General features: G+C 39.7%; 1 protein-coding gene and 1 long non-coding RNA gene across 5 annotated transcripts; one reads left to right on the top strand and one right to left on the bottom strand.

The window, feature by feature from the left end:
• The first annotated feature begins 39 nt into the window (after positions 1-39).
• LOC132332650 (receptor-interacting serine/threonine-protein kinase 2-like) lies at positions 40-26,462 on the top strand. 4 transcript variants are annotated; one of them, XM_059857153.1, is made up of 15 exons: positions 40-325; positions 1,020-1,168; positions 3,380-3,541; positions 4,355-4,508; positions 4,711-4,866; positions 5,007-5,155; positions 6,949-6,998; positions 8,063-8,224; positions 8,566-8,651; positions 10,152-10,220; positions 10,507-10,666; positions 11,567-11,719; positions 13,009-13,309; positions 17,542-17,652; positions 26,287-26,462. In XM_059857153.1, the coding sequence occupies exons 3-14, from the start codon at positions 3,390-3,392 to the stop codon at positions 17,582-17,584; spliced, it is 1,635 nt and encodes a 544-aa protein (XP_059713136.1). In that variant the 5' UTR covers positions 40-325; positions 1,020-1,168; positions 3,380-3,389; the 3' UTR covers positions 17,585-17,652; positions 26,287-26,462. The 4 variants fall into 4 exon arrangements, with proteins under 4 accessions (XP_059713136.1, XP_059713137.1, XP_059713140.1 ...); XM_059857154.1 differs by lacking the exon at positions 26,287-26,462 and adding an exon at positions 17,970-22,216; XM_059857157.1 differs by having other exon boundaries at positions 46-325; positions 13,009-14,609.
• On the bottom strand, positions 22,207-27,581 carry LOC132332653 (uncharacterized). Its single transcript, XR_009487966.1, has 3 exons — positions 27,262-27,581; positions 25,135-25,183; positions 22,207-22,805 (listed from the first exon to the last, which is right to left on the bottom strand). It is a non-coding gene; the product is annotated as an uncharacterized LOC132332653 (long non-coding RNA).
• Between the last annotated feature and the right edge of the window lie 50 nt (positions 27,582-27,631).

Raw genomic sequence — 27,631 nt, 5'->3', positions numbered from 1 at the left:
TCTAGTCCAGCCTCCTGCTAAAGGCAGGACTGCTGACAGTGCTGGGTCAGCTCAGCCATGGTTTGGGTTTTGTTCAGCTAAGTCTACAGGACCTTTGAAGGATGGAGGCTCTGAAACCTGGGTGGCCCATAAAGAGCTGCATTACTCACCTGGAGATTCTTTTTCTACCATCTGGCTTGAACCTCTGAAGCTGAGACACTTGCCTATGCCACTGGTGGTTATCTGCCACTACGGAGAAGGATTTGTCTGTGTCTTCATAACTGACTTTCAAACAGCTGCAGGACTCTGACACCTGCCCAGCAGGCTGGCCCTCTGAGCCCCTGGGGTAAGGAATGTGCTCCAGGGCCCCATCCTGGCAGCTGTGCATTGTGTCCTCTCCAGTTCCTCAACATTTGCTTTGAACTGAGGGCCCTAAAGCTCATTCCAGTATTTCAGCAGCAGCCTCACCATTTCTGGGCACTGAGGCACCATGACTTATCTCACTTTCCTGGCTGCATTTCTAATGCAGCCCAGCATGTAATCTTCTCCTTTTGCAATAAGAGCACACTCCTGGCTCTTGACCAGCTTGACTTTCACCCTAACCCCTACGTCCTCTTTGGGAGGGCTGTTTGACAGCCCATTGAACCTGAGTTCTGTGTAACACTGCATCACCCTGTGCCTGCCCACCCTCCTACCAGAAACCCAGCATTTATTTCCTTTTTTAAGATCGACTTGGCTTAAAAAGTTGACAGGGTTTTTAAGTTGTGCTGTCAGCTTGCCCCACTGCAGAGACCAGTATCACTGCACAGTCTGAGCACAGCTCCACATCGTTCTGTACCCGGGCTGTTATTATTGCTATATTATTATAACAATCTGCTATTACTGTTATACCTTCCATACACTGGTTTATACCTCTCCCTCTTGGTATTCCATGATGTGGAAGAAGCAGCTGTCCAACCTCTGTCTCTGTAATCGCTCTTATCAGCAGGCACTAAAGAGTTACAGTTTGTGTATCCGACCAGGAAATGTTGTGTTTGCAGGCAGCCAATAAAGCAGAGATCAACAGCCCAGCTGACTCACCGGCAGGAAATCCAGAGCTGCTTTTGAATGCGGTGCAAAGCCGACTCGCTCTTGGCGTCTCAGCAGTTTCACTCCATCACTCCGTACTTTTATGTTTGTATTCCCAGAGGTAAGTTGATTTTTTTTTTCCAGTTTCTTTCCCTGAGACATCTGCACATTAACGTATTTTCTCTCTTAGTAAGGAAATGTCTTAGCTATGAATTAATTTTTAAAAATTACCTTATAATTAGAAATTTGAAATAAATGGCTTTATAGCAGTCTTCTTCATGCCTCTGCCTGCACAGCTGGGCAAGGATGTCAAAGTTATCTGAGACTTTCAGTGTCTTACTAAAAAAATAATGCAAACTGTTTCCTTGCATAGGTGACCCCTGGAATATTGATTTTGGGGGTTGATAATGAGATTTTTAATAGATATGGGAGAAAAAGCATTCAAAATAGCAGAATTATTGAAAGAATATCTTGGTACCTTGCAATACAAAGATGTAGAAATTCAAACACAGGGAGAATGGTGCTTAGCATATCATGACATGGTTTGTAACAATAAACATTGAAGTGGTTTCTGTTTTGACTTTAAAAAATCTCCAGTTTTATTAGATTTTGCAAATCCAAAATAGGAGCTGATGATTAGCTTTAATTTTTGTCTCACTAGCCAGTTAACAAGAGTTTAAAAAAGGCTTATATTATTGCTTGATTCAATTTTAAATAAAAATAAATACTTTCAGGAATGGTTTAGGTGGTAAAACCATTATTTGGTCTTCTTTGCACTATGGTTGGAGTTGAGTAAATTTTTTTGGCTATTTAAATTATTATTTACTTCTGTATAGAATAAAAATGAGACATAATTTTTCTTCTGCCAGCGTTTTGATTACCTCCTTTACATTCAGGATTGGTAGATTTGTGTGGTCTGTTTGCAACTTTAAGGAATAAATTGCTCATTTAGAAAATTATCTTCCTTCAGAGGAACCTTTTCAAATTTTATGAAACTGTCAGCCTCATCTCTTCTTTAAGGAAACTTCAGAGAAGCACCCAAGGCAGTTATTGCTTTCAAACTACAATAATCTAACAAAAAAGCAAAAAGTTCAACTGTGCTTTCCTACCAGAATCAAACATGGTTAAGGCTCAACTGGTAAATCAGCTGCTGCTTTTTGCCTTTTGGTTGTGGTTAGAGGCAAAACTGAGCTTATACTGTGAATGTGCCTGCAGGACAAGACTGAGATAAACCAACAATAAAATGGTCATGAACTAGAAGCAAGATCACAGGCAAATTTACCTTCAGGCTTTTGTTTCTATTTTACTTGTGGAGAAAAAGTTACCTGGGCTTTGAGGCCTTCTGCATCCCAGCAGAAAGGCTCTTTTTGTAGAGCACACCTCAAAGGACACAATTCTCATTCAACAATCCTTCACAGTCAGTTCAGTTCCCTCATTGTTTCCCTTTCTAGCCCTGGTCTACTGGACCCCAAAGGGAGTATTCCAGCTTGAGGAGTTCTGACTCACTGACCACTGGGCTGCAGTAATCCTTACCACTGCCAGCTGGTTTATGCCATCTGTTATCTTAGATTGCTTGTTTTCCTCCTTTACCACTCACTTTTTGGCTATCTCCAGTCTAATGGAGCTTCACAGCTGTAGTTAGAAGGGTTACTCACGCAGTAACACAGTGAGGCTTTGCAGAAGCCAGAAGTTTAGAAGTCTAATCTGTGTGTGTTGCCATGCAAAGGGTCTGAGAAGTGCAGCTGGCCCTGGAGAGGTCCAGCATAGACACTGCACTGCCCAAATTACTGGCAGCTACAAAGACACAACTCCATTTAGCAGAATTCTGACAGGTCACAACCGCAGAAAATGTTCCTTTTTTTGCTTTTGCATTTACATATGATGTGTTAAAGATGGTATGCAAGAATGATACAGAACATGCTGACATCAGTTATTGAATAATTGCCTTTTTTATGAAAAGCAGAGAAATTATTTGCCTGATATGCAACTGTAAGATGCTATTTTGTTGTCTACATAATTCAGTATCATGTTAAAATCACATTTCATATTATAAATACTGGTCTACTATTTTAAAGGCATCAGATAGAAATAATGATGAGCAATTAATTAGCACCTTGCAGCTTCAGAAGGCAAATTATGGTCCAGACACTCCTTTGCAATTAGTGCATTTTTCTTCCTTCTGTAAGGAAAGTCTGACACAGAGTGGTGGAAGGAAGGCTGTTGGATTTGTTATTTGGGAAGTAAGGACTGGTGGAGCTTCACTGTGCTTTGCTAATTGTGACAAAAAAACCTCTTAAAAGTTTTTTCTTTTCTGCCACATTTTTCCCCCAAGCCATCAAGAAATGGCCAATCCATTACCTGTGGTAGCCCAGGAAGATTTGGAAAGCTTTACCTTGAGCAGGACAGGCTCAGGCTTTGCCCTCAAAGCCTTTCATATTTCCTGGAACACTCCCATCTCTGTGAAGCTGCTGACCAGCCAGGACACTACAGACAGGTATGGCTCTTATCTGCCCAACCCACCACACAGGTGGGCAGCACAGACCTGCAGGGCTGGCACCAGAACAAATCCTGGCATATCCAGCATCACCTCATCCCTGAGCACATCTCCATTCCCAGAAATCCTCACCAGCTAAGAGGCAACACAAAGGCAATTTTACTGAGAAACAAGCTCTATGGTTTTTTACAATTTTTTATGAAGTAGTTTAATCCTGAAGTCAATAATTAATCTAATGGAATAGTGTCTACAAACCTGGATCAGTAATACCAGTATGCTAAGGTGTTGTTTTTCTAGAGGTCCTTGAAGAGACTTCAGTTGAGTTTAATCTAAACCAGCATGCACAGATGAGAGCAGGGGAAATGGGAGGAGGGAAGGATGGCCGGGGTTCACAGCAGTGAGATGTGCATGGAAAAACATCATCTCCTTGCAAATGTGGATGTCACTAATAGCAAAAGAATACAAGTTATTTGGAACAGTAAAGGGAAATCTTTGTTTTATTCTTGGTTTAGCATTTAACATACTCCAGCTTTTTCCTGCCTTCACACTTCAATCCTTCTTCAAGCTGGGCTCTTACACTCATACTAAAGCATCCAGAGGTCTTTCATCATATATCAGAAAAAATACACTACACTATGACTGCTTCCTGTTCTTACAATTGTTTGGAAGATTATATGATATTGGGTTTATTGGTAAAATAATGCTAGCTTGTGCTCAACCATAGGATTCTCTCTCATTTCCACATCCTATACTCTCATCTCCTGCTGAAGTTTTCTTCAGTCTAACCTGCCTCTGACTTGTTTTTTTTTACAGAGAGTGGAAGTTGCTACTTCAGGACATAGCAAGTCTCAGACGCTGTGAGTCTGAATGTCTCCTGCCTTTCCTTGGGATTTACCAGTGCCATGGACTTGTGGGGATAGTGACTGAATGGATGAACAATGGATCCCTCCAATCTCTCATCCATGAGGTAGATAAAAGATGTCATCTTTGAGGTGATAAAATTAATTACAAGATCAAAGAACAATCAGCATGTAAATTGTGGACAGTAGTCACAATCTGTTTTTCAGTTTCTGCATTGCATTTCTGTATTGTGGCTCTGTTTGTTGCTAAATGAAAACGGGAATAGCAACAACTTCACAGTACCAAAACCTGTATTTTGTGTTTCTTAGCATCAACTGTACCCAGAGCTTCCCTTTCCCTTACTCATAAGGATCCTGTCAGATGTGGCTGAAGGGCTGCATCATCTTCACAGCCTTGAACCTGCCCTCTGCCACTGCAGCCTGAAACCTTCCAATGTGCTTTTGGATGTGCAGTACAGAGCCAAGGTAGGAGCTTCTACTTTTAGTCCATTAACATAAAATCCAGTGATTGTCCTATTGTTGCATATATTGATCTTAATAGTCAACATTTGATATCAAGACTTGTTCTATTGTTACTAAAATTACTTTTGCTGGCATTTCCATAGATATCAGATTATGGCCTGACCAACTGGAGGAAACAGCAGCTGAGGTCAGACCTGCAGAACTGCCAGCAGAGAAACTGCCAGAATTTAGTGTATCTTCCTCCTGAAATACTTGAAGGAGGCCTCCCTTCCCAGGAAGGTGATATTTACAGGTGAATGGAGTCTCTAAGGGCACGTCATACCTAGTCCATGCTGCACTCTACAATGCTGCCAAAACTCTTCTCTTCAAAGACATTACAGTAAAAATGCCAGACATACATAATGCAGTAGGATAGTGTGGCACAAGGCCAATTACAGCAGTGAATTAGATTTTAAATTCCCATATTTGGTGAATCAGATACTTTGTTCTCAAAGTCACTCATATAAATATTTATATAATGGACTTGAATGTTTTAAAAGTGCAACAGCTGCCAAAACTTTCAGATATATTTAGAAGCCTCATAACTGCTTCACATAGTTTATAAGTGTGAACTGTTGCTGGCTTTAGTTTCAGAAAGAATTGTTTATGCCTAGATCAGGCCTTTCCCTCAACAGTGTGCCATTAAGATCCTGTGGAATCTCTGCTGGGATGAGTTACCAAGCCACTGAAGCACCTATACTTTTTAACAAAGTGATTTATACCAAGGAGGGAGATTTCTCACTGCCACATGTCCCTTTTGGGTATTTTACATCCATTGTGGCTGCCTCAATAAATGAGAGGACCTCGAGGTGCCACTGGTCTGGATGGTCTGGAGGGACACACATCATCATGACCAGCACACAGAGCTGTGGTCTATTATTTTGAATAACTTCTAAGGAGATCACTCTTCTGATTTCTGAGCTTTTGTGAAACCTATACATTTAAACTCTTGCTTTATTGTCATAGAGGCAGGCTCTAAGATGAGTCAAATAATGCATACACTTGAGGAGACCTATAAATAACCTCATGTTGTTCACAAACACAAGTTTTGCACAGGAAGAGTGGAGGCTTACTTTCAGGTAGCATACTAATTTTCCAAAATTGCATTCATATATATAATTTAATGTATACATTTATTATATACTACATTATATAATAATGTGCTGAGATGTGACTCAGATGCATGAGATTTGTGTGCATCTAAACAGTGGTGCAACAGAAGAGGCAGAAATCTGTCATACATGAAATACAAAGTACATTTAAGTTACATGTATGTCCACATTACATTAATACTTTCCAGATTTTTATGTGAAAGTAAGGCAGAAGAGGAGGCTCTTTTTACTACTGCAACCACTACAGCAAGATATATAAATAAGCAGACATGTTTATCCTAGGACTGTCTCTTCCCCTTTTGATTGTTTTGTTTCTGACTTATCTGTAGACTGCTTTTTCTCATCCAGCAGCCTCCTCTTTTCTGCCTCTGATTTTTGATATTTTCATTAAACCACTGTATTTCATAGCATCTGAGTTGTGAGTTATATGTACAGATCTATGATCCCACTGCAACTACTTCTAGGATGTTGGAAAAGGAAAAAGGTATTTGGAGCCCCATCAAAATTTGCTGAAGAAAATAGAAACATAGTGCATCAGAACCAAGTTTTTGTACATTAACTGATGTGCTTGTTGGTACCTGCTGAAAAGTCCAGTTGATATTGAAATTACCCGAAAACAAATCAATAATGATAGAGAAGGGAGGATAAAATTCACAGGATCAAATGGAGTTAAGGTAGTAACCTGAAATGTAATTCTAATTGAGCCTATATTTAAACAATAAAAACCCCTCAACTTGATGATTTTATAAGAGCAACTCAATTGAGAACTGGAAAAAGGTCTCATTGAATTAGAAAATACTTGGATAGACTTCGTCTTGAAAAAACTCCTTTCTCTTAAAGCCACAAACTTGCTTTTGGAACCGAGAATGTAGATACAGATTGCAAACTAATGAATGGTTTTTCATTGTTTTGTTGTTTTTTGTTTTTTTTTCAGTTTTGGAATCTTGTGTTGGGAGAGCCTCAGCAGACAGAAACCTTTTGAAGGTATTTATTATTTATGTCAGACTTTGTGCTGTCCACACCTTGTCCACAAATTCCCTTATTGTAGTGCAGTTATGATAAAAACACCATCTTTTCAGATGTCCCTTTGCCTTCTCTTACTGTTACAGTACAAAGCTCCACATTAGAGGATGTAAATATTCCAATTCCTCACTAAATCCTAAATGTTTCCAAAGAAGCTGCTCTTTCTGAAGGGAAAAGGCAGAGCTTCTTCCCCCACTAGTATCATCCATCTATGCTTGCTGAAGCACTGCCACTGAGTTGGATTTTCCATGGACCTTCAGTGAGAAGGAATGTCACTTCATATTTGTCAGCTGGAATTTTAAAATCAGTGACAAGTAGCTACTTGAATGAGCAGAATAGTAATTTTTACAGTTGCTGTGAGTTTCAAATACCAATCCAGAAATGTCAGTTCATGATGAATTATCTCAAGGAAGCAGGAGATCTTACTTTCTTAGGTGAAAGTGTGAGCAGTCTTAGAGAACCTAGTTTGCAAAGAATTTTATAATAATTGTCACTGTCTAGGAATAATCCTTGTTTCATGGAAGTGGAGATCAGTAAGGGCTTCTTTGCTATGGGCTTCATTCTGCATGGCAAAACTGATTGAAGGACTTCTGCATTTTACTGAGGACCTTCAAAAATACTGCATGGAATAATATCTAAATGCCCATACAGCTTATGGCTGCCATCTTGAGGCTGCTCAAAGCAGATTCCTTTTTTTTGCAATTATTTTGTTCCATTCTTGTAATGCAAGCTTTATATAAAACTCTGCTTAAAACAACAGCATGTATTCCTGAGGAATCTGTGCATGTAGTTTACAGTACAAGTTACATAACCATTTGTGACTCAGCGTTGAACAGAGTTCTCAATCCTGAAAGATGAAGTCCTGTTGCAATAAGCAACTATAGCTAATGTTAAGGGCTAGCACATCTACTTACAAGAGCATTAATATATTTTTCCTTTTAAAATACACAATATGACTTACATTGGATGTCATTTTAAGAGGTCTTTAATATTTTTTGGCAGTGACATTTTCTTTTAAATTGCAGGTCAAGGAACCCTGCTTGATGTTTTGAGAGGAATCTGCAGCAGTTTGCGGCCAGGCATTTCAGAAAAGTTCATACCAAGCCATTTGCCTGAGAGGAACAGACTGCTGCACCTCATTGCTCTGTGCTGGCATCAAGAACCAGATTATAGACCACATACTGCAGGTAACATTCAGGATTTCTTTCTGTGCAAGTTCTGTAATGGAGACAGTCTTTATAGGAGCATTGCTCTAGCAATCTGAACAACTGAAGTGAAAGTGGTCTTTAGATCATCAGACTGCCTTTGATGTTTCCTCTAACTGAAGCTTCCTACCAGAAATTGACTTATTTGTCTCCAAAATTTGGTTTACTATAAAGTATGAGGTGGAAGTTGTATTAAACTAATTTCCTCTATTTCATCCAATTTCTCAATTTAATAGTAAAGTTAGTTGCAATATGACGATGCCTAAATGTATACATGCTTTCATACACAATGTGATATTTAAAATGCTTTATTACCCCTGCAGAATGTGTACACCTTCTAAACGGAGTTTTGACTAGTATAAATAAGGAGGTAATTTCTGCAGCAATCTACAGTTTGATGGATGCAAAGGTCAGTGCAAGATTTCTTGTTCTCCTACAACATTACTTGATTCATTCAATTGCAATCTTTCTGACCCAAGACTAGTGAAGGTTTTTTCTTATTTACTCGTCATGCCAGAGAGCTCTCTTTGGCACTTCAGGTTCATTCAGAAATTGTAGGATATAGGATATATCCTATATTGTAGGATATGGTGAGGTTCTCTAGAATATTAGTCAATTGCTACCTGCTATTTTAAAAATACAACTTCTTTCTGGTCGCCACCTGGCGTCAGATTGGCAAACCCATGGGAGTGAGGACAAACATCAGCTCAAGTGCTGCAGATTAGAGCTAGAACCAAGGACAGTTTTTTTGTATTACTGGTTAGAAAGCATTTAGTTCAAAACCTGAACATCATTGGTACCTATAGCGATATCAGTAACAGCACTGCCCTGTACCCTTCACTTCTTCTAAATTGCCAGGCTTTCAGGCCAAGGCACTGCTCATCCCAGGGTCTCAGGGCTCTCTAACTCCACAGGAGGGGATGGGGAACAGCCAAGGACACAGGGATGGAGGTAACTCCAAATCTGCTTACACTGCCATGGGAGCTCTGGCACAAATGTGACTGCCACAAGCAGAGCTGCATCCTAGCTGGTTAATGTAGGCACTGGGGGAAAACACTGACATGTTTTGGCTCTTGGACAAGACTCTGACTCTAGCTGGAGTTACACAACCCATGCTGTGTTGTTGGTTGCATTACTGTGTGTTGAGTATGTTGATGCATGCAGGACCATTTCTATAAGTTGCAATCACATTCTGGGCTTATAGAACAGCCTTGATCAATGCTTTAATAGGTGGCATAGTTAGAGTCAAAGTAATTTTTACAACTGTTGAAGTTTATTTAAGATTGTACTGCCAAATACTGCATAATTTAATGCTTCAATCTACCTAGAGCAAGGTTTTATTTTTTAATTTTTTAGGTTGTGAAGATTTATTTTATTAGCAGGCACCTTTTCTTGTTCAAACAACTGAACTGATAAATCCAAACTTACTCTGAAAATATAACTGAAGTTTCTGGGAAATTGATTCATAACTGTTGAAGTATAAAATCTAAAAAAATAGTTTAACAGATCTGCTGTGGATGTACGAATTGGAAAAAAGTTACAGGTATTGACACATCCTTACTGCAGACAGTTTGGCACACTGAACACAGGATGGCCATGCTGTTTGGCTACTTAAAGGCAATCATGTTCCAGCTAGCTCAGTCTGTCTCAATACAAGCTTATATTCCCCTTCCCCTGCATGATTCAACACTGGGCTTTAAAATAAATGTGAAACACTGGGAAGAATAACAGGGTAGAATTTTGTCAGATCCCATGCCCATTCTCTCTGTGCTGTTCATTGAGTGTACCTTACAGTATAACACATGTTGCCAGTAGAAGTTATGTTACTAAAAACTGCTGCTCCTGACAGCTGTGAAAGGCACAAACCACACCTACATTTCCTGCAGTAACTGTGGCTTTCTTCTTCCAGGAGAGAGCACTTAACGCATGCAAAGGCTCAGAGACCTACACCCTGCAGAGAGGCACCCGCAATTCCGAGGTGAGTTTGGGGCACAGGAGCCTCCAGAGTACTTCATCAGCTGCTTATTCCTCCTGACAGCCTGACGCTGTGTAATGCAAACACTCGGGCAAAATGTTCCTGGCCAGGGTAACTCCGTCCAACAAACCCCACTGCTTTAGCTTGTTCCAAGCAGCTCACTCTGACACTGCTCTTGCAAAAACAACCTCCTCCTCTTAGGGTTTGTTTTGAACCTCTCCTCTTTAGAAAAGGTTTTGGAACACAAGTTTCCAAGAAGTTAACTCTTCTCTATTTTGATCTCTTTCAGATCATCTGTCCACAAAAAGGCAACCGCTTAATCAGCAAGAAAATTCCTCTTGTAGTGCCAAGCTTGTCAACTGTTCCACCTGATAGCTGTGCAAATATAGCAGGAAGAGATAATATTGAGAAGGGTGTGTCAAGTACTACCCCACAGAATGCAACCAAAGGTCACTGTCTTGAGTTATATTCAGCTCCAGCTGTTACAAGAAAAAGACAAATATTACTAGTTGTTTTGTATAGAAATGTAATTTTTCATGTAAAATTGTTGCTTCTCAGATGAAAGCTGTGCTCTCTACTGGTATCATCTGAAGCATGAGTTCACTGCAGGAAACCAGAGACACCACAAAGATTTCCACTTAGATGTATAGATTAAAAAAAAAAGTACTATTTTTTTTTAGAATAATGAGCTGTAAATGTAGAGCTGCCTTTCTCTCACACATCAAATATTGCCTGCTGCTTTTGCGAGAACGTCCCTTCTGGGAATCAGGCTGCTTTGTGCCACCAGGAATAACTGCTTTTTTTTTTTTTTTTTTTTGTAATGTGCTAAGAAATAGAGATATCTTTAAAGCCTTTATCTTATCTGGAGATATTTTTTAAAAGGCAATGTTGCAGGAACATATGAATAATTCCTGATAATCACTGTTCCTATATAGATAACTTTCTTTACCTTTCCAATGTGGATTTGTCCTAAGTGTTTAAATTTGTGTCAAGAGTAGACAGCCTGTATTTCTCATGCCTTCAGGTACAAAAACTGAGACATTAGAAGTCAATTCACCTGGGGCAACATCTGCATTTCCAAGCACTTCAGTTCTGATCAATAGCCATCAGACTTATGGAGAAAATAAAATGTTCCATAACTTCAATAACAAGTTCCTACAGACAGAAAAGCCAGATGTGTGTAGTAATAACTGCCAAAGTTTTCCTAGGAATAATGATGTATTAACAAGAGCCAAAGTAATCTCAAGTCAGTCTTCAGTTCCTGTCTCCTGTAGTGGCTGACATATGTGTAATGTTTTCTTGTTGTTCAATTCAAAAGTCTAATCTTGCTCATCTTAAACTTTTTCTAGATCGCCCAGGCTCTGAGAGAAGAAAACCAAGCTCCTTTTGCACAAATCCTTCATCTGGCTCAAATGCAGGCAAAGAGAGCAGTGAGCATAACTCTCCAGCACTGGCTCTTCAGCACAGACCACAACCAATGCACCTTGGACAAGCAGTGACAGGTAAGGCACCCTTGCCCCTTTGAGCTGGCAGTACTCACCTTGGCCACATCTCAGTGATTGAATTGTTTTAATTGGAGGAAACAGATATTTCTAAATTTTGTGCACATTTTCAGGTATTCAGAGTAATAACTGATTCTTACTTGATACAAATGTCTCTCTATTTGTGTATATCTGCTCCTCTGTTCTCAGAAGTTCAGGCACTGACCCCTGAGAACATTGCCTTGTTTTCTTTTAGGACCACAGTGAGGCTGAGAACAGTTCTGAAAAGACCATGATAAAAATACAAAAACCACATCACACATTAATGTGAAATACATTAGTTGCTTATGTCTGGAATATTCTTTTGCAATCATAAGCTGCATATTGCCTACCTCTGCAAAAGTAGCTAGTGCCTACAGAAACAGGCGGTAGGGGACCCTTCATGCCCTCACATCATCTCAGGTCTTCAGGCAGAACAGAGGCAGAAAGGGTCAGTTTTGATTTGTGAAGATTCTTTGCCTGTGGTTAAAGCTTTGTGAGGTTTTTGTGCTAACTTTTTGCAAACTGCCCTATAACAACTCTCAGCCTAGCTGGCTGTCCTTCTCCATGGTGATTTACTTGAGTGATGACATAATTTCTAATAAATCAACAGACTAGACCATTCAAGAAAAGTTCATCACAGAACTCTCCTGGCAACATCAGAAATCAGAATGACAGAAGCACACTCTCCAAAGCAACACAAGTTTTGGTTATTAATTTTCTCTTGGTGTATGGTTTTTACTGTACACTAAAACCCCTAATTTCAGCACTAGGTATTCTAATCACCTCATGAAAAGGGGCAGAACCCAAAGCTCTCAACCATTTTATCAAGAGTATTACTTTTGGTATTAGTTTGGCTTTGACATATATTCATTGTCCTGGTTTCATGTTACATGTTTCAAACTTGCCTGCTACCCTGAAGTACCTGTTACCTGTCCTTCCACCTCTATAGGAGAAGGTGTGTCCAGTCAAGATGCTTTGTATAAAGTCAAATACAGATGCTAGATGAATAGGGCATGACCTGAAAATCTTCTCCCTCACACAATCTGAGCACCCAGAGGTTTAGAAACACCTATTTGCTGTAACCTGGTCTTTGTGAATTTCAAACAGGAAATGAAAATACTTTTGGACTAGACTGCAAACAAACTAACTCCTCCTCCTTCCTTCCTCTACTAAGTTTATATTTCTGGTGTCGATGCTATCGAATGCTAACAATTTCTGGATGACAAAAGCACTTGGTTTATCTCATTTTGTTTTCCTTTTCACTCAAGGTCCTTGCAGCAATGGAAACTGCTGTCAAATCCTTGCCTGCCAGAGGCAGAGCATACTGAGCTGCATGACAGAGGGACTCCTCAACCACGTGCTGGACGTGCTGCGCTCTCAGCAGGCGCTGTCCCGAGCGGACTACGAGAGCATCGCCTCCTGCCCCACCGTCACCGCCCGCGCCCGCGCCCTGCTGGACACCTGCCTCTGCCTCGGGGAGAGGGCAGCACAAGCTGTAGTGACTGCACTTTCAGTGAACAAGCGTAGTCCTCTGGGACAAGTCATTCATGCCCAGGCTGTCCTTCCAAGGTAAACAGGCTGTTGTTGTGACTGATTTTTTTCACGGTCTGTTGTGTGCATCTGAGCTCTGGTAATTTGTGATGGCAAAGATTCACGTTGGTGTCTCGTGAGCCATTGACCAAAGGCAATTCTTCCTACAGCCCATTATTTGAGTACTGTAGTGGAAAAAGCAATTGGATAAAAAGGTCAAGTCAACTGCTGCCAGCAGAAATTGCCAAGACTGGTATAACAAATGCTGATTTGGACCTCAGAGATGGGAAAAGTGCAATATGTGCCAGAGCAAACAGAGTTCAAGTGAGATGACACCTTATTTCCTTGGTTTTTTTCTTATGAAGGGAGGAAAATGAATCATTACTTTTTGGAGGTCACAGTATGGAAGAATGGCTATTTATAAATACTTCCAAATCAGGATAATGAACAACAGAATACTGGATGAGGAGAAAAAATTGACTGCCTTTCACTGCACTCATATCTGAGCTGGCTGTTACAGTGAAAGGCTTCAGACAATCAAGAAATATTTCTTCAGTAGTGCCTTAAGTAAGACTTGGAAGTTTTATATTATGCATATAAATTACTTCATTTTCCTCACAAATGGTCATATGAAAATGTAGCAGTACTTTCATCAGTACTTCAGAGATGTGGGACTTGGAGTACTCATTAAAGGAGAAACGTTAACACTTTACATCCCTGTATCTCTCTAAACATGTCTGCAGCTCAAATGTAAAATTGAACCAGGCAGAAGAGGTGCCAAGATGATAATTTTGAAATGGTGCTTCTGCTGAACTGTTGTCATGGTTGTAGTCTAATGGGAGACAGCCTGGGAATACTGGGAGGTTTTGTAGCTCTGGCCTGGACTCACCCATGGTCACAGATGCTTTGGAGTGTCCTGCTGCTGCTTGAACTCATCCTCAGGTCATGGACCCTTTGACTTGAGTTCACATGGAGTTCCAGTCTGTCCAGGACAGCAGCACAGAAACACTGCTGTTATCAGAATGTTCCCAGGCACAGTGGAGGAAGATGATAAGTGGTACAACAGGCAGTGAAAACAACAGCCCAGCCACTAACGAGCACCAGACACTCGTGTACAGAAGGCAAACAAGGCCCATGGCAAACACAGGAGTCTGTCAATAGATCAACAGCAACAGCAGCTACAAATGTGATCCAGCACATTCCAGTAAAATCTGTTGTTACCTTGAACCCTTCAAGCCTCACATTGGATGCTGAAAAGAACATTTGTCCCAGTGAACAACTATGCTCCCCAGCAGTAAAGTGAGAAAGTGTGTTGGTTGAGAGCCAGACAATTTCACAGGTAAAGCAAAAGCTGCACACAAGCAAAGGCAAACGTGGAATAAATTCACCACTTGCCAAGGGCAGGCAGGTGTCCAGCCATCTCCAGGAAAGCAGGGCTCCATCCCACGTAATGGTTACTTAAGGTGACAAATGCCATCACTCCAAACATCCTCCCCATCCTCCCCCTAGCTGAGCTTGATGCCACATGGTCTGGAGTATCCCTTTGGCCAGCTGTGGTCAGTTGTCCCAGCTTGTCCTCCCCCAGCTCCTTGTGCACTCCCAGCCTCCTCACTGGTGGGGTGAGGGGCAGAAAGGCCTTGGCTCTGTGTGAGCTCTGTCCAGCAATAACAAAACTTCCCTGAATTGCCAACACTGTTTTCGGTACAAATTCAAAATACAGCTCCATACTGGCTCCTATGGAGAAAATTAACTCTATCCCAGCAAAAACCAGCATAATTTGAAAGAGAAATAGTAAGATTGCTTTCTTTATAATGAAAATAATGATATAGGGTGCTGGATTTTTAAAGGCCCAGTGGAGTTTCTTCAAGCTTCATGGCACCAGATGAACATGAGAACTTGTTATACCATCTACAGGTATTTAAAATGTAAAACCATGTTATTTGTTTCCCTATGTGCTTTTGTTCTCTCTGCAGTTTCAAAGCTCTCATTGAATTCAGTCATTTGGCTGATTGCAAATGCAGTAATGATGTGTTGTCTGGGCACAGTTAAGAAATAAGAAATGTGTTACATCAAAGTTTCCAGCAATGATGCTGCTGGAACCATAAACTTTTTTTTTTTTTTTTTTACAAAACTGCATTGAACTTTAAAACTGCCTTGAATTAAAATATTGTTACAATTAAAAGCAATGTCTATCGAAATATGTTGACAATAGTTTTGCTTATTAAAAGATATATTTTAATATCTATTCACAGATATTAAATATCTGCTAAATATCTATTTCACAGTTGAATTTTTTTGTCACTTTAAATGGGAAATTTCAACAGTCTCTGGTAAAAAAAGGATGTCTTGCTTGTGAGGAAAGGAACTGCTGTCATGGTGTTTTGCCTCTTTAGAAGGCATAAGATACTCAGTAAAACAGATAAACATTCACTTGAAGGAAATAGTTACACACCTTTAAAAGAGAAACTAGCAATACTGTTGAAACTTAATAGCAGCTTTCAAAATCATTCCATTTAGTTGTTCTGCTGGACACTTTATACTCCTGTGAAAGATATGTTGGCTGGCAGGCTATGCTGAATTTTTGTCATTGTGGTTTTGACACAGAAACAATTTTGGCTCTTTTCTAGAAGCAGCTGCCTACTTGAGAATAAAATCTGATGCCAAACCCAAGCCCAGTCTTAACTGTTAATAGAAGAACTGGCATCAAAACAGTGGGAGCACAAGCTGTCTCCTTTTCCAGTGTGGTATTTTTCAAGGGATGGTACACATTTGTTGAAATGAAACTGTTGTTAATACAAAAAGTTTTGCTACCAAACTAAAATGCAGTGATCTAAAACTAGCAGCATTTTTTCTGACCAAGAATACATACTCTCCTAAGGCCTGTAGTGTGAGCTGTTAAAAATGTCCCATGTTGATCACTGGTATGAAATATCAAACTGCTGAAAGCTGATGGTATTTTGCTCCTGCCCAAGCTTGTTCATTAGCTAAGATTTCTGGGTTTTCTGCAGTTTTCTGCAGTTACCTTGATACTACAAAACAATGTAGAATAAATGGCACTGAGCAGGAGTAAAGATAGAAGAATCAAACTGTTCTTTAGTATCTATGGGAAGACTTGAATGTGGAGAACAACTGGAGTTGCAGGAAGGAGATACGAAACCTGGGTATCTCTAGAAAACAGCAAGGAGGATAATAAAACCAAGTCACTTCAGGACTGATCATATAAACTGATTAGTAAAACTCTGTTGCAGTTACTCAGAAAAGAATTAATAGTCATTAAAAATGACAAGCTGTACACATTTTATGAAGCTATTTGAATTTATTAAAGGAATGGTGTGTAGAGTAGGCAGATGCTTATTTTTGTGATGTATTGAAATGTAATTTTATTCTTGATTGCAACTGGTTGCAATCTTTTGGTAGTTATCTTTTGCTGATTTGCAAAAAGATGACTGTCCCTTGCCCTTTGTCCTAACTAAACCATACTTTTATCTGAGATGAGATAGTTTCTGCAGTGTAAGAATGTCTGCACTAGAATTTGTTTGAAGTTTATTTGTGGAAAATTAATCTGAGGTCTTGGAATAAAATGTTTAAGAGATTAGTTCTTCCAGTAGAGAGCAAGGCAAACAAAGCTATAAATACCACTCAAATGTTCTTACCAGGGCCTGTTAAAAACAGTTTCAGAGAACATCAGAGGAAGATAACAGGTACATATTCATAAAATATTAATTTACCAAATTTAGAAAAAATGCATTAATGGACTGCTAACATATACAGAAGAATTTTATACCACATAAATATTCCAAAATGCACAAAACCTAAAGCACTAATGAAAACATGCTAAATCTCAAGGGTTCTTATTTTATTGTTTTGAGTCTGAGTCCTACATAACCTTGTAAAATTCTCATGCTTGCCCAGGCTTAGTCACTTGAGCGTCACATGTGAAGATTATGTGAAGTGCATAAATAAATACTTGTGGGCCTGGTATGTTAGGGAAGGACTCAAACATCATCAAGACAGGCACAGAAAATTTAGATTTCTTTATTGCTATTTATTGACTCTAGAGCTCTACAGCTATTAACTATGCTCTCCTCCAGTAATACATATTGTCTCCAGGATTGCTGGTGTCTTTCATGCCTCAGGAAATCTTGCCTTGGGACTATATTCCCTTTCATTCTTTTCCTGCACACAGCTGTGCCCAGCCCTCTCCCCCTTTGCAAAATACTTTACTGGTGCTAAAAAGGCCCTGGCACAGTTTGATTTTGTTCCTTTTCTAGAGAAGCAATTCCTTCATTGCCTGTCTGGAACTACATTCCCTAAACTGAGCTCATGGTTGACTTGACAGATGGTATGTCAGCTGAGTTAAACAAAACTCCTGGATTCTGAAGGTAAGTCCACCATAAATTAAACTACCTGACAAGGTTTGAAAAGAACATATTTAATGATTTAACTGGGTAACATTAAATTCAGCACAGCTGCAAGAACATATTAATTGCCGGCATTTTGCTTAACCCCAGCAAAAATGGTAGATCAGAAGCTTAGCCATAGTATTTCCAGCTCTTGTCCTGATACGATTTGTGAGCAGTATTTTATTTCCTGCCTTTATTTCTCTTTGCCAAGAATACATGCAAAGTAATATTACAGAAATCTGTAGCCTCAAACTGCTGTTTTCCCTGGGCTTTAAGAATGACCTTTCTTCTTTCAGAGAAGGCATGCATGAGTTAAAGAACTTCTGGACTCCTTCAACCAGGATGAATTAAATGGCAGTAATTTAGAATAGGAACTTAACCCTTAAAATGTGGTAACACTCCAAAGTATCTCAACACCTATTTCCAACTGCTGTACTTGAACTTTCCACAAAGCAAAAGCAACATTCATACAAGCAGAAAGTGTGCCTGAATTTTACCCTTTCAGAAGTAACCTGGCTGTACTTTAGAGAGTTCTGTACAGTTTGTTCTTTCTTTAGATACCAAGAAAAAAATGCCATATTAGTTAACAGAACGACTACTAACAATACATTTGTTGTCCTTTTGCCAAAAAGGGACTCAAAGGGTTTTTTCCAGTTCATTAGAACATTACCTGGTGGAGGGACAAAATGAGAAAAGTAACTAAGAAATACACCTGGAAAATATTTTTAAAAACCCCAATTGTATGAGAATTTTGACCTTGTAACAGCTGCAAAATATGTTCCCAAGAAAGTTGTTTTTATGCCACTTCCATGTGCTGTGATAGGCTCATGTCACAGAAGCCCAGGGATGTGGAAGGAGAGCATGAGGAGGGGAGTGCCTGCCTGCTCCCCTGTGTGTGCCAGGTGCCAAAGGAGCTATTCCTTGGTTTGCCATTCCCTGCAGGCAGAGCTGGAGCTGTTAGAGAACAGTGCTCACCTCTGAGCATGGACTGAGCAGAACCCAGAAGAGAGGAAAGCTTGATAAGCAGTGAGGAAACCTCATGTTAGGGACAAGCTGATAAAATTGTGTGTGTTTGGTCTAGCAAACAGGAGATGAAGGGCACACAACAGAGTCTGGAGCACAGGCAGTGAACATGCAGTGAGGAAATAGCACCTGGTCTGTTCTTGTGCCTTGTCATTCTGGACTGGCTTTCAAGCAGGGGCTTAAAAAAGATTTAAAGGCCATCATGAAGACAGGCTCCTTCCCCATACCCAGAGAAATTAGCAATATTCATGGAACTTTCTTTTACCTATCAAGCCTTCTTTAGGTGACAAAATTCATGCAAACAACACTGATTTACTAAACCTTTTCCCTCAGCCTGTCTAGTTTATTTATGCAAACTATAAATATTTGAAGTGATTTAAGGGAAAAAGTAACGTGTTTTTGCTTGGAACTAAATAACATGGATAGTTATAACTGCCCTTTAACTCAATCACTATTCATTCCACTAACACCCACCTGTGAAGGCATGGGTCTGTTATCAGGTCAGCTGTTGGGACAATGGGATAGAGGTAACTTGAATTCAAGAGCCCTGGATATTATTTCCACCCTTTACAGTGTTGCTATGAATTCTTAAAAGAAAATACGGCTCTCCTACATTTTTTACTTAACAGCAGATCATGGCTGGTCATATTCTCTCAAATATAATGAAAATGTTTCCATTTTTATTAAAATGCAGTCTTTATCCAGCAAGATTTCTGTCCAGTCCATTAAATGTTTGCTGAGAGAGCTACTTCACATTCATGTATTTTCTTCCCTGTTTTCTCATGCAACCACAGGAACATAAAACAAGAACCTCTTATGACATATTCAAATGCAAATGAAATAACAGAAAAAAAAAAAAGGGTTGTTACTTGTGCTGAATGGGTGTGACCTCACAGAGAAATTCAGTTGTTTTTCTGACAGACTGCATGTCTTGGACAGGTTTTATTAAACACTGTATGAGACTAAAAGATTTACAGCCAAAGAAATATTTCAACTCAGGGAGGCTTTCTGCAAAACAAGGCATTGCTCTGCTCTCCTCCCTTCTGCTCTGACTCCTGCAGAGCTGGTTCAAATGCAGTCTGGCAACTCTGGCTAAAACCTTTTCTCTCCACTCCAATCGATCATGTACTGGTATTCAAACCTGCAGATTTATTTGTTTACAGAAAACTCTCCCTTATATAGAGAATTTATGAAATGAACAAGAGAGGAGAGATTTGGATGCTGTTTTATATTATGTCTTTCAAACTCAAGTTATATTTAATTTTCTGTAAGATATATGATAGCATTTTAACTCCTCAGCTGTTACATTTTGATGTGTTAAGTAAGAATGTTTTCCTGTTTTCTATTTACTAGCATATCAATATAGCAATTTAATGAATTCTTCAAATCAGAGAAGCATTTAGATTGAAAAGACCTTTAAGATCATTGAGTCTAACTGTAAACCTAACACTGCCAAGTTCACTGCATTCTTAGTCTGAGACTATTTATTTTGGTTTAAATCTTATGGTAACTGTCATCTTCTTCACCCAAATTAGACCCCATCAGTGAAAGCTGCCATTTCTTGTTCAGTATTCTTTTTGTCCATCTTCAGTAGCAAGAGAAGGAGCACCTGGCCTGTGGCCAGGACTCTCCTGCTTGTAAAAGTGCCAAGGAACTGTCCCAGTCACTGTGCACAGACACAGCTGCAGAGGGAAAGGTGCACTCACAGCATTTGAGACTTCAATATATGCTTGGGCATGTAGACAGGATTATTCTTGTTTGTTTTTAATCACAGGTGTTTTTCTTGGACAAAGCCTTTTTAAGGAACAAAATAAAAGGCAATTATCAGGGTTTCACAGCTGTAATTTTACTGTATGCTATACATTGGATTTAACTCTAACAGCATGCAATGTAGCTGGCTCCCAATTGCTTCAGTACAAACCCCTAATCTGAATCTTTGGGTTTTGTTTTAATGACACAACCTCATAGTTATCTACAATGTATGTCATTCTAGCACAGAATAATACAAAATAACAATTTCCCCAATGATACAACATTTCAGCAATAAAATGTGTCCTTTGTAGTAAGGACAAACACAGAGTTGTTTGTGAAGTGTGACACCGAGTACCCTACGTGGCCAAGTGACCGATGTGTGGGGTGAGGACACTTGCAGGACTCCAGCCATAAGGTTTGTTGCACAAGATGACGCTGATGACCCATCTTAACAAATAACTTGGCCATCTCCTATATGTGGAAGAGGTCTTCCACATTTTCCTGTACTAGTGACACTGGGGTAAAAATAACTCCCTGACCTCCAGAGTGTAATGTGACACACGAGGTTTAGTTTCCTTTATCCTCCCGCCTAAGCTCCAACAGTAAAGCCCAAGTGTTTGCTCTCACTTTATTTAGTCTTCCAGACTCATGTAAAAGTAAAGACTACAGTTTCACCAATGTCACCAATAAGTGATCATGTGTCATTAAATCTATGTTACTGGTATTCAGAATGTTCATAGCCTGTGGGATTTCAGCTAAGAAACACAAGTACTAAAAAACCTAGTAGTAAACTTTAACAAAAGTAAATACTTTCTTCTGGAACTAAAGTATACCTGTAAGTGTCTGAAGCACAGCTTTCAGTGTTTTCAAAAGTTCGATTTATGGCACTTCACAGTATGTGACTAGGAATCTGAAAAGGCTTTTCATAGTTCTGGGGATCTTGCATAACTTGAGAAACTCTTGGTAGTTCTTAATTAGTCCACTACGTTTTGCTCTGTGGGACACTGTACATACCAAGTAATCAAGAGCCAAGTGGGGAACAAAGGAGCAAAGTGCAAAACACTCACAAATAACCTGCTGAGAAATCATTTCTGAAAAGTTAGCAAAGTCAACCATAATTTTAATTTTAGGGCTGGATGCCTTCTAATAATAGCAAAGAGTGGATTTGAAATTGGAACAACTATGCTGGCAGACAAAAGACTGATAAACCCATTAATAGGGCTATCCTATTTACTGCAAAGGCAAAGGTACTGGCAATAAAGCCCTACTCTTAAAGATTCTTTTAGCATTAAGATATTTTACATCTCAATTCTTAAGGTATACTTTTAAATAGTGAGACATTCTGAAAATCTTGCTCATGGAACATGGAGCCCTGGGCAAGAACTTAAGTGAAAACTTCAAAGGTGTTCTGATCTTATGTTTGTGAAACAAAATGGTTTTCTTTCTTTTACAAGGCACGCTAATTAGAACTTATTTGTCACTCTTACCACATATACACTAGTCTGTTCCCCTTAGAGGCAAAATGTATGAGATCAACATGTATTGACATTTGATTAGCACACACTGTGCAGAATCTATACAGAAAGGTCTTTGAGATTATTTTTTTGAAAACTTTGGATCAAATACAACTACAGAATCCCCCAGAAGTCTGAAAATTTAGGGAATAAAGGCTGTCCTTACTTCTGTTCATCCAACAACTGTTCCTACACTGTAAAGTATTGTGTTATTATAAGGTCTCTAAATAAAATAGCAGAGGACTTTTATTAAAGGTCCAAATTTATTTGTATTGTACAAACGTTTCAGGGTAATTCAGTAATTAAGAGAAAAGTAACAGGAGTACACTAAAAGCAAAGATAGAAGAGTGGGATCAGCACTGATGGGGTCGTACTGTAATATTCTGCATTCAAAATGGCTCTGCTAAGGAACACCTGGTTGTATTTAAATGGCAAAGTTTGGACTCAGCATGATAACACAAACAAAATGATGACATTGGCTTCAGCCTCTTCCAGCTGCTTGCAAACAGAGTGTCAATGCAACTACTGCTGAGCAGGATCAGAGTCTCAGAATACTCCTGCTTTTAATCAGAGAGAGAGCGACAGGTGCCACAAGTATATCAATAAGGAACTGACAATAATACAGGGGAATCTATAACAGAGAGGAACTTTACTGTTTTGAAGAAAGTCTGAGCAGTTGTATTAGAAGGCCAGAGTTTACTTAAGATAAAAGAACAACCCAACCCAACAGATGTCTTTAAACTGTCTCATCCAGAAGAAATTTATTTAAATGCTGTTGAACTCGGTTACAACATTAAGGACTTCATATTCTTCAGTCATAGTATCCACATGCTAATTCGGGACCTGAAACAAGAAAAAATCCTTATCCTTAAGATGCTATTTTTTACAGCTACAAATCCTCCTTAGTTTGTTTTTATACATAATCACTTTTAATAGCATTCAAATTAGACATGGACAAAGAGCATTATCTTTAAAAATCCCTGCAGTGTTATAAGACTTGTGAAACAATGATTCTAACTGCCATGTTGTTTTCCAGGAAAACAAAGACTGGATTCATTCACTCTCATTAATAAATAGCCAGATGCTCATGAAGTAATTCAACATAGATAAGACAATTTGTATAATCAAAGGGTAGGGTCTCAAAGCTGAATGATTTCGTTGTCTAAAACATTAAGTCAAACCATCTGTTTTAAAACAAGTATATGTACAAGGGACTATTTTTTCCAAATAAACTCCCAAAATTGACTGGGAAAAACTTTATGTACTGCTCACTCCCCTTTTAATAGAGAAGATTACATGAACAAGAGAAATGTAAAATTAAACTACAAAGTTTGTGACATTAATTAAAATAGTGATAAAAAAGTCCTAGAGACCTTTAAAGTTTACCTGAAGATGGAGATATTTTTTCCTGGTGTTTTTTTGCCTTCCTAGCAAAGTTAACATTTGAAAACCTGTCCATGTTTTAGAAGACATCTATTCCCATTTCTGCATTGCAGCATGGACAGCATTGAACAAAACCAGCTTGCAATAATGTGCAACAAAGATATGTGTAAGCAAATAATAAACTTTGGTGAGAGTAGATAAGGCAGTGAAAATGAAAAGTCACCTGAAAGGCAACAGAACCAGATAGGACAAATAAAATTAAAGATGGGATGTCAAAGCTCATTTTACAATCTGTTTTTAAAAACTTAAGTATATAGAAGCAAAGTTTTCCATAAAGGAAGAACTAATGTTAATCTTCAGAGCATTAGATAACTGCAGTTGGACAAGACAGAGACATCCCACCGTTTCTGTTCCTTAATGGGATATTTTCTACCACCTCCTCCTCTGCTCCTAGCTTACTCCATGTTTGTACTTCTGTGATTTTGATAGTAAAAAACCAACCTTCATTAAAGTATTGTTTTCTGCCAGCTTAGCGAGCAGAACTGCCTTACAGAGGGGGCTGGGCAAGTGCCAGCACCAGTCAAACGCTGAAGGCCACTGGAGTAGGAGGAGACATGCAGCTAGGAGCAGGGGAAGGTAAATATAGAAACCTAAATTTAGACCTTCTTTTTTAATTGCATAGCACTTTGGTGCTTATAGTCACTCTCATCTGTAAGTCACACTTACCCTGCTTAAAGCACCTACTGCAGAATTTGTGTGATAGAAAGATGAAGGTAAAAACAAAGGGCAAAGGATCAGTGAATTTGTTTTTGTAAACAAAGTCACTCAGCTTTAGCCAAAGAAAAGAAACAGGTGCACTTACATTTATTTTTGAACTGATTCTGTTTCCTGAAATACATGGTTGATACTGTGTTTGTTGTTTGAAATTATTAAGGTTGAAAAACTAACAAAAAATAATGTCTGCTTTTAAGTGCTTATAAAAATTGTCATTTGCTGGCATCTGGATAAACTCCCAGATGTACTGTCCTGAATAATTTCATGACCCCTGTGAATAACTCCTGTGTCAACAGAATGTACATTTTAAAACGAACATCAAAGTGGTCCCAGGACTCACTCTGTATGGTAAAATTTCTAAAGGAACCATCAAACACATGGCTGGAAGCAATATTTCCATCATAAGCTCCAAGCTGCAAGGAGTACTGCTTACATTTACACAGCACCCCTTCAGTGCTGACCCTTAAGGAGCTCAGTGCATGCTCATTCTTCCATTAATTAAGTGCATGAGCAACACATTCTTGGGGGACTTATGCTGTGAGGATATGCTTAAACTCACCAGAATGAACTTGTGAACAAGCACAAAGCTGATGTACGAGGTTCCAAACTCACTTGGATTTAATAGGAATTTTTACCTTGGTTTTCTTTCATGTTCCAAAACCATTTAATGAGTATCATGTGGATTTGGTTTCCCATAATCTGATGCTATTTCAATCTGGTTTGTTTGGGGGTATTTAATCTTTAATCTTTACTCTTCAAGCTTTGTGAGTTGAATTACATTTTCTAAGATGTATCTAGTGGCAATATTAGTCAGAAACAAAAAAAGCAGATAGTGCAAAACTCACAGACTTAAGCAAAACTAAGTCTGACTTTGTTCTCATTAGTTGAAGGAGATAAAATCTTAACTTGATTAAATTGGTATCAGATAAAACCCTAGTGGAAACAAAATCTTTTTTAGCTGTTTTTTGTCTGCTAGCACTTAGAGAATACACACTCCTGTACAAACATAACTTACCAGTGGCCACTTATGGAGCATCAGGGAAGAGCCACACAATTTATGTAATCTGTAACAAGAGAAGAAATAAAGGAGTCCAGATTTACATTTTGCTTCCATAGTAAAATGGAAAAGTAATTTATAAAATATGAACCTTACCAAAATGAACAAAAATATCTATCTGGATGATTATTCTGAGGTTTGCTTCTGCTCACATGCAAACATTTCAGAAGCATTGTCTAGCCTTATGATGCTGTCCTAACTTGGATTTCTCACACCAACCTCTACAGTGTTTTAAGTTCTCATAATCCAGGTGGTGAACTTCTATTTTGAAACCTCATATGGGCACTTTTTCTAACAAATACTTTTCAAAGTTCTAAGGAAAAAATGTCATTCTCTATACTTCCGGCATATGCCTAATAATTTATTTCCTATGCCTTGTCAATTCTCATGTATTTCTTGTTTCTAAAGGCAATTTTATAATTAGCTCGCATTTTATGAGTCCGTTTTTTTGAGGAGTGAATGCTGTCTACAGTAGATTCAATCATGGGAGAGCTTAAAATGCAGTCTACCAAGAACTGAAATCAGCTGCATCTTTTACATTCACACTCAATCCACCTTTTATTTGACATGTGAGACTGTTGCAAACACCCATGTAGCTGAAAATCCTGCACTACAGAACAGAGGGCACCAGCACATTTGTAGAATCACTTAGCACTATTACCATCTAATGTCTGCTTTCTGGTTCATATTATCTTTGTAACAGCAATCAGTTTCATATTGTAAGGATTTGATTATATTCTGGGGATGTCATCCATGTTTTTATCTTCTGTCAGTCCTGTATAAGTGGTTTAAAAACAAAGAAGTCGCCTATCAGGGCTGTTAAGCTCCCAGAAGGCAGCAGACTGGTTTTGTTTGCTGCTTTGCAACACTGTCAGTAGCTTCAGCAGGTAATAGATTTAGAATACTTTGTATTTGACAAGCCAAACAAAGAGTTGAGACAAACATAATTAAAGAGCTGAGATTATCAGGGTCCTGCAAATGAGAATTTGTTTTGCTTTACAGTTTAGAAATAAATTCTAATGTTATTATCTTCTTTGTGTGCACTTAAAAAGCCAACTTTTAACAAAAAAATCCAAACAACTTTCTTAATTCGTTTTTATCCTAACACAGTGTAATGAATATCTGGGAGATCTAGATGAGTGCAGCAGTTGCTTGGTAGCTTGATTGTCTCTGTGACAACGAAGGAAAACAACTCCTTGATAAAACACACAAACTTTGAGAGAAGAAGCAGAACGGAAATCAGAAACGTAAGCCTTGTGGCAATAAAATTGGACTCCACTATTGCATTTACTAGCACGTTTATGGGTATTACAGTGCATAGTTTGCCTTTCCCTCTTCTTTTACAGCCTTACAATTTTTATTTGCCCCTAAGATTTTTACCCTCTTGAAAAACTTCACGTCTTACTTATCTGTGTCAGATGGTAGATAACAAGGGAGGGGAAGGGAGGAGTAATTAAATTATTTAGAGTGAGACTACCCTGACTCCTGAACCCTGTTCTTCCAGGCACGGAACCATCCCTTTGCCTTGCAGGGAGCAGCAAAAAGGCGATAAAAGAACATGAAGAGGGGGCTGTGGCCTGGGGTTCACTGGCTTAGGGTAAAACTATTAATCTGCTAGTGGAAGACAAGAAAGCTTTCATTACACCCCAGATAAATCTGCTGAATGACCAAGTCCTTACTATTATAATCAGGGACCACGGGTCACTTTTAATCACAGTTCTGGGAAGTCCATTACTATTTTAACAAGGCCAAATTTTGGGTGTAGCTATGCCCCTCTTGGAGGCTGGAACACACCAATGCTACTGTTCTATTTTCATTTCCATATCCTCTATGACTGCCGCATAGGACCTATGCAGTAGAAACCCAAAATATCAACATATTTTAGGGTTTCCACCCTCTCAGGCTCCTCAGTCTCAAGCGTGAGGGCCTTTCAGGAGGTGTAACTCATGCGGGTGTAAGTCATGTGGATGGAACTTTGTGCAGCGGCCGCCGGGGCCCCACGAGAGCTCCGTGTCCCCGAGGCCCTCAGGGAGCGCGGGGTGAGGCAGGGCCCCCAGCCCGGCTGGCAAAGGCGCCGTGCCGTACCGTCAGCGCTAGGGCTCTTCTTCATCCTGCTCCCGCAGGGAAGGGGGAGGCTGGTCCCCCGCTCCGGCAGCGGCGGGGGAGGCGATCGCGGCTCTCCTCACCCACCGGTAGCGGAGGGGCCGACGCGAACTCCGCGGGGCCGGGGGGAGCTCCGGCCCGGCAAACACTTCCCTGCGCACCAGCGGGTGCCGGAGGGTCCCGCGCAACCCCCGCGGAGCTGGTGGGCGCCTTACGGCTTCTCCCTCGGGGCGACCATGCGGGAGGTAGCGGATTTCTGCCGGGGAAGGGCGAGGAGGGGACGGAGGAGGCGACGGAGGCGGTGACGGAGGCGGCGGTGCCGGGGCGGCGCGGCGGGAAGGCGGCGACGGCG

Source organism: Haemorhous mexicanus, chromosome 12, assembly GCF_027477595.1.
Source record: "Haemorhous mexicanus isolate bHaeMex1 chromosome 12, bHaeMex1.pri, whole genome shotgun sequence".
NCBI lineage: Eukaryota > Metazoa > Chordata > Aves > Passeriformes > Fringillidae > Haemorhous > Haemorhous mexicanus.
The sequence above is the reverse complement of the archived record's forward strand: the minus strand, read 5'-3'. Positions and strand labels throughout refer to the sequence as shown.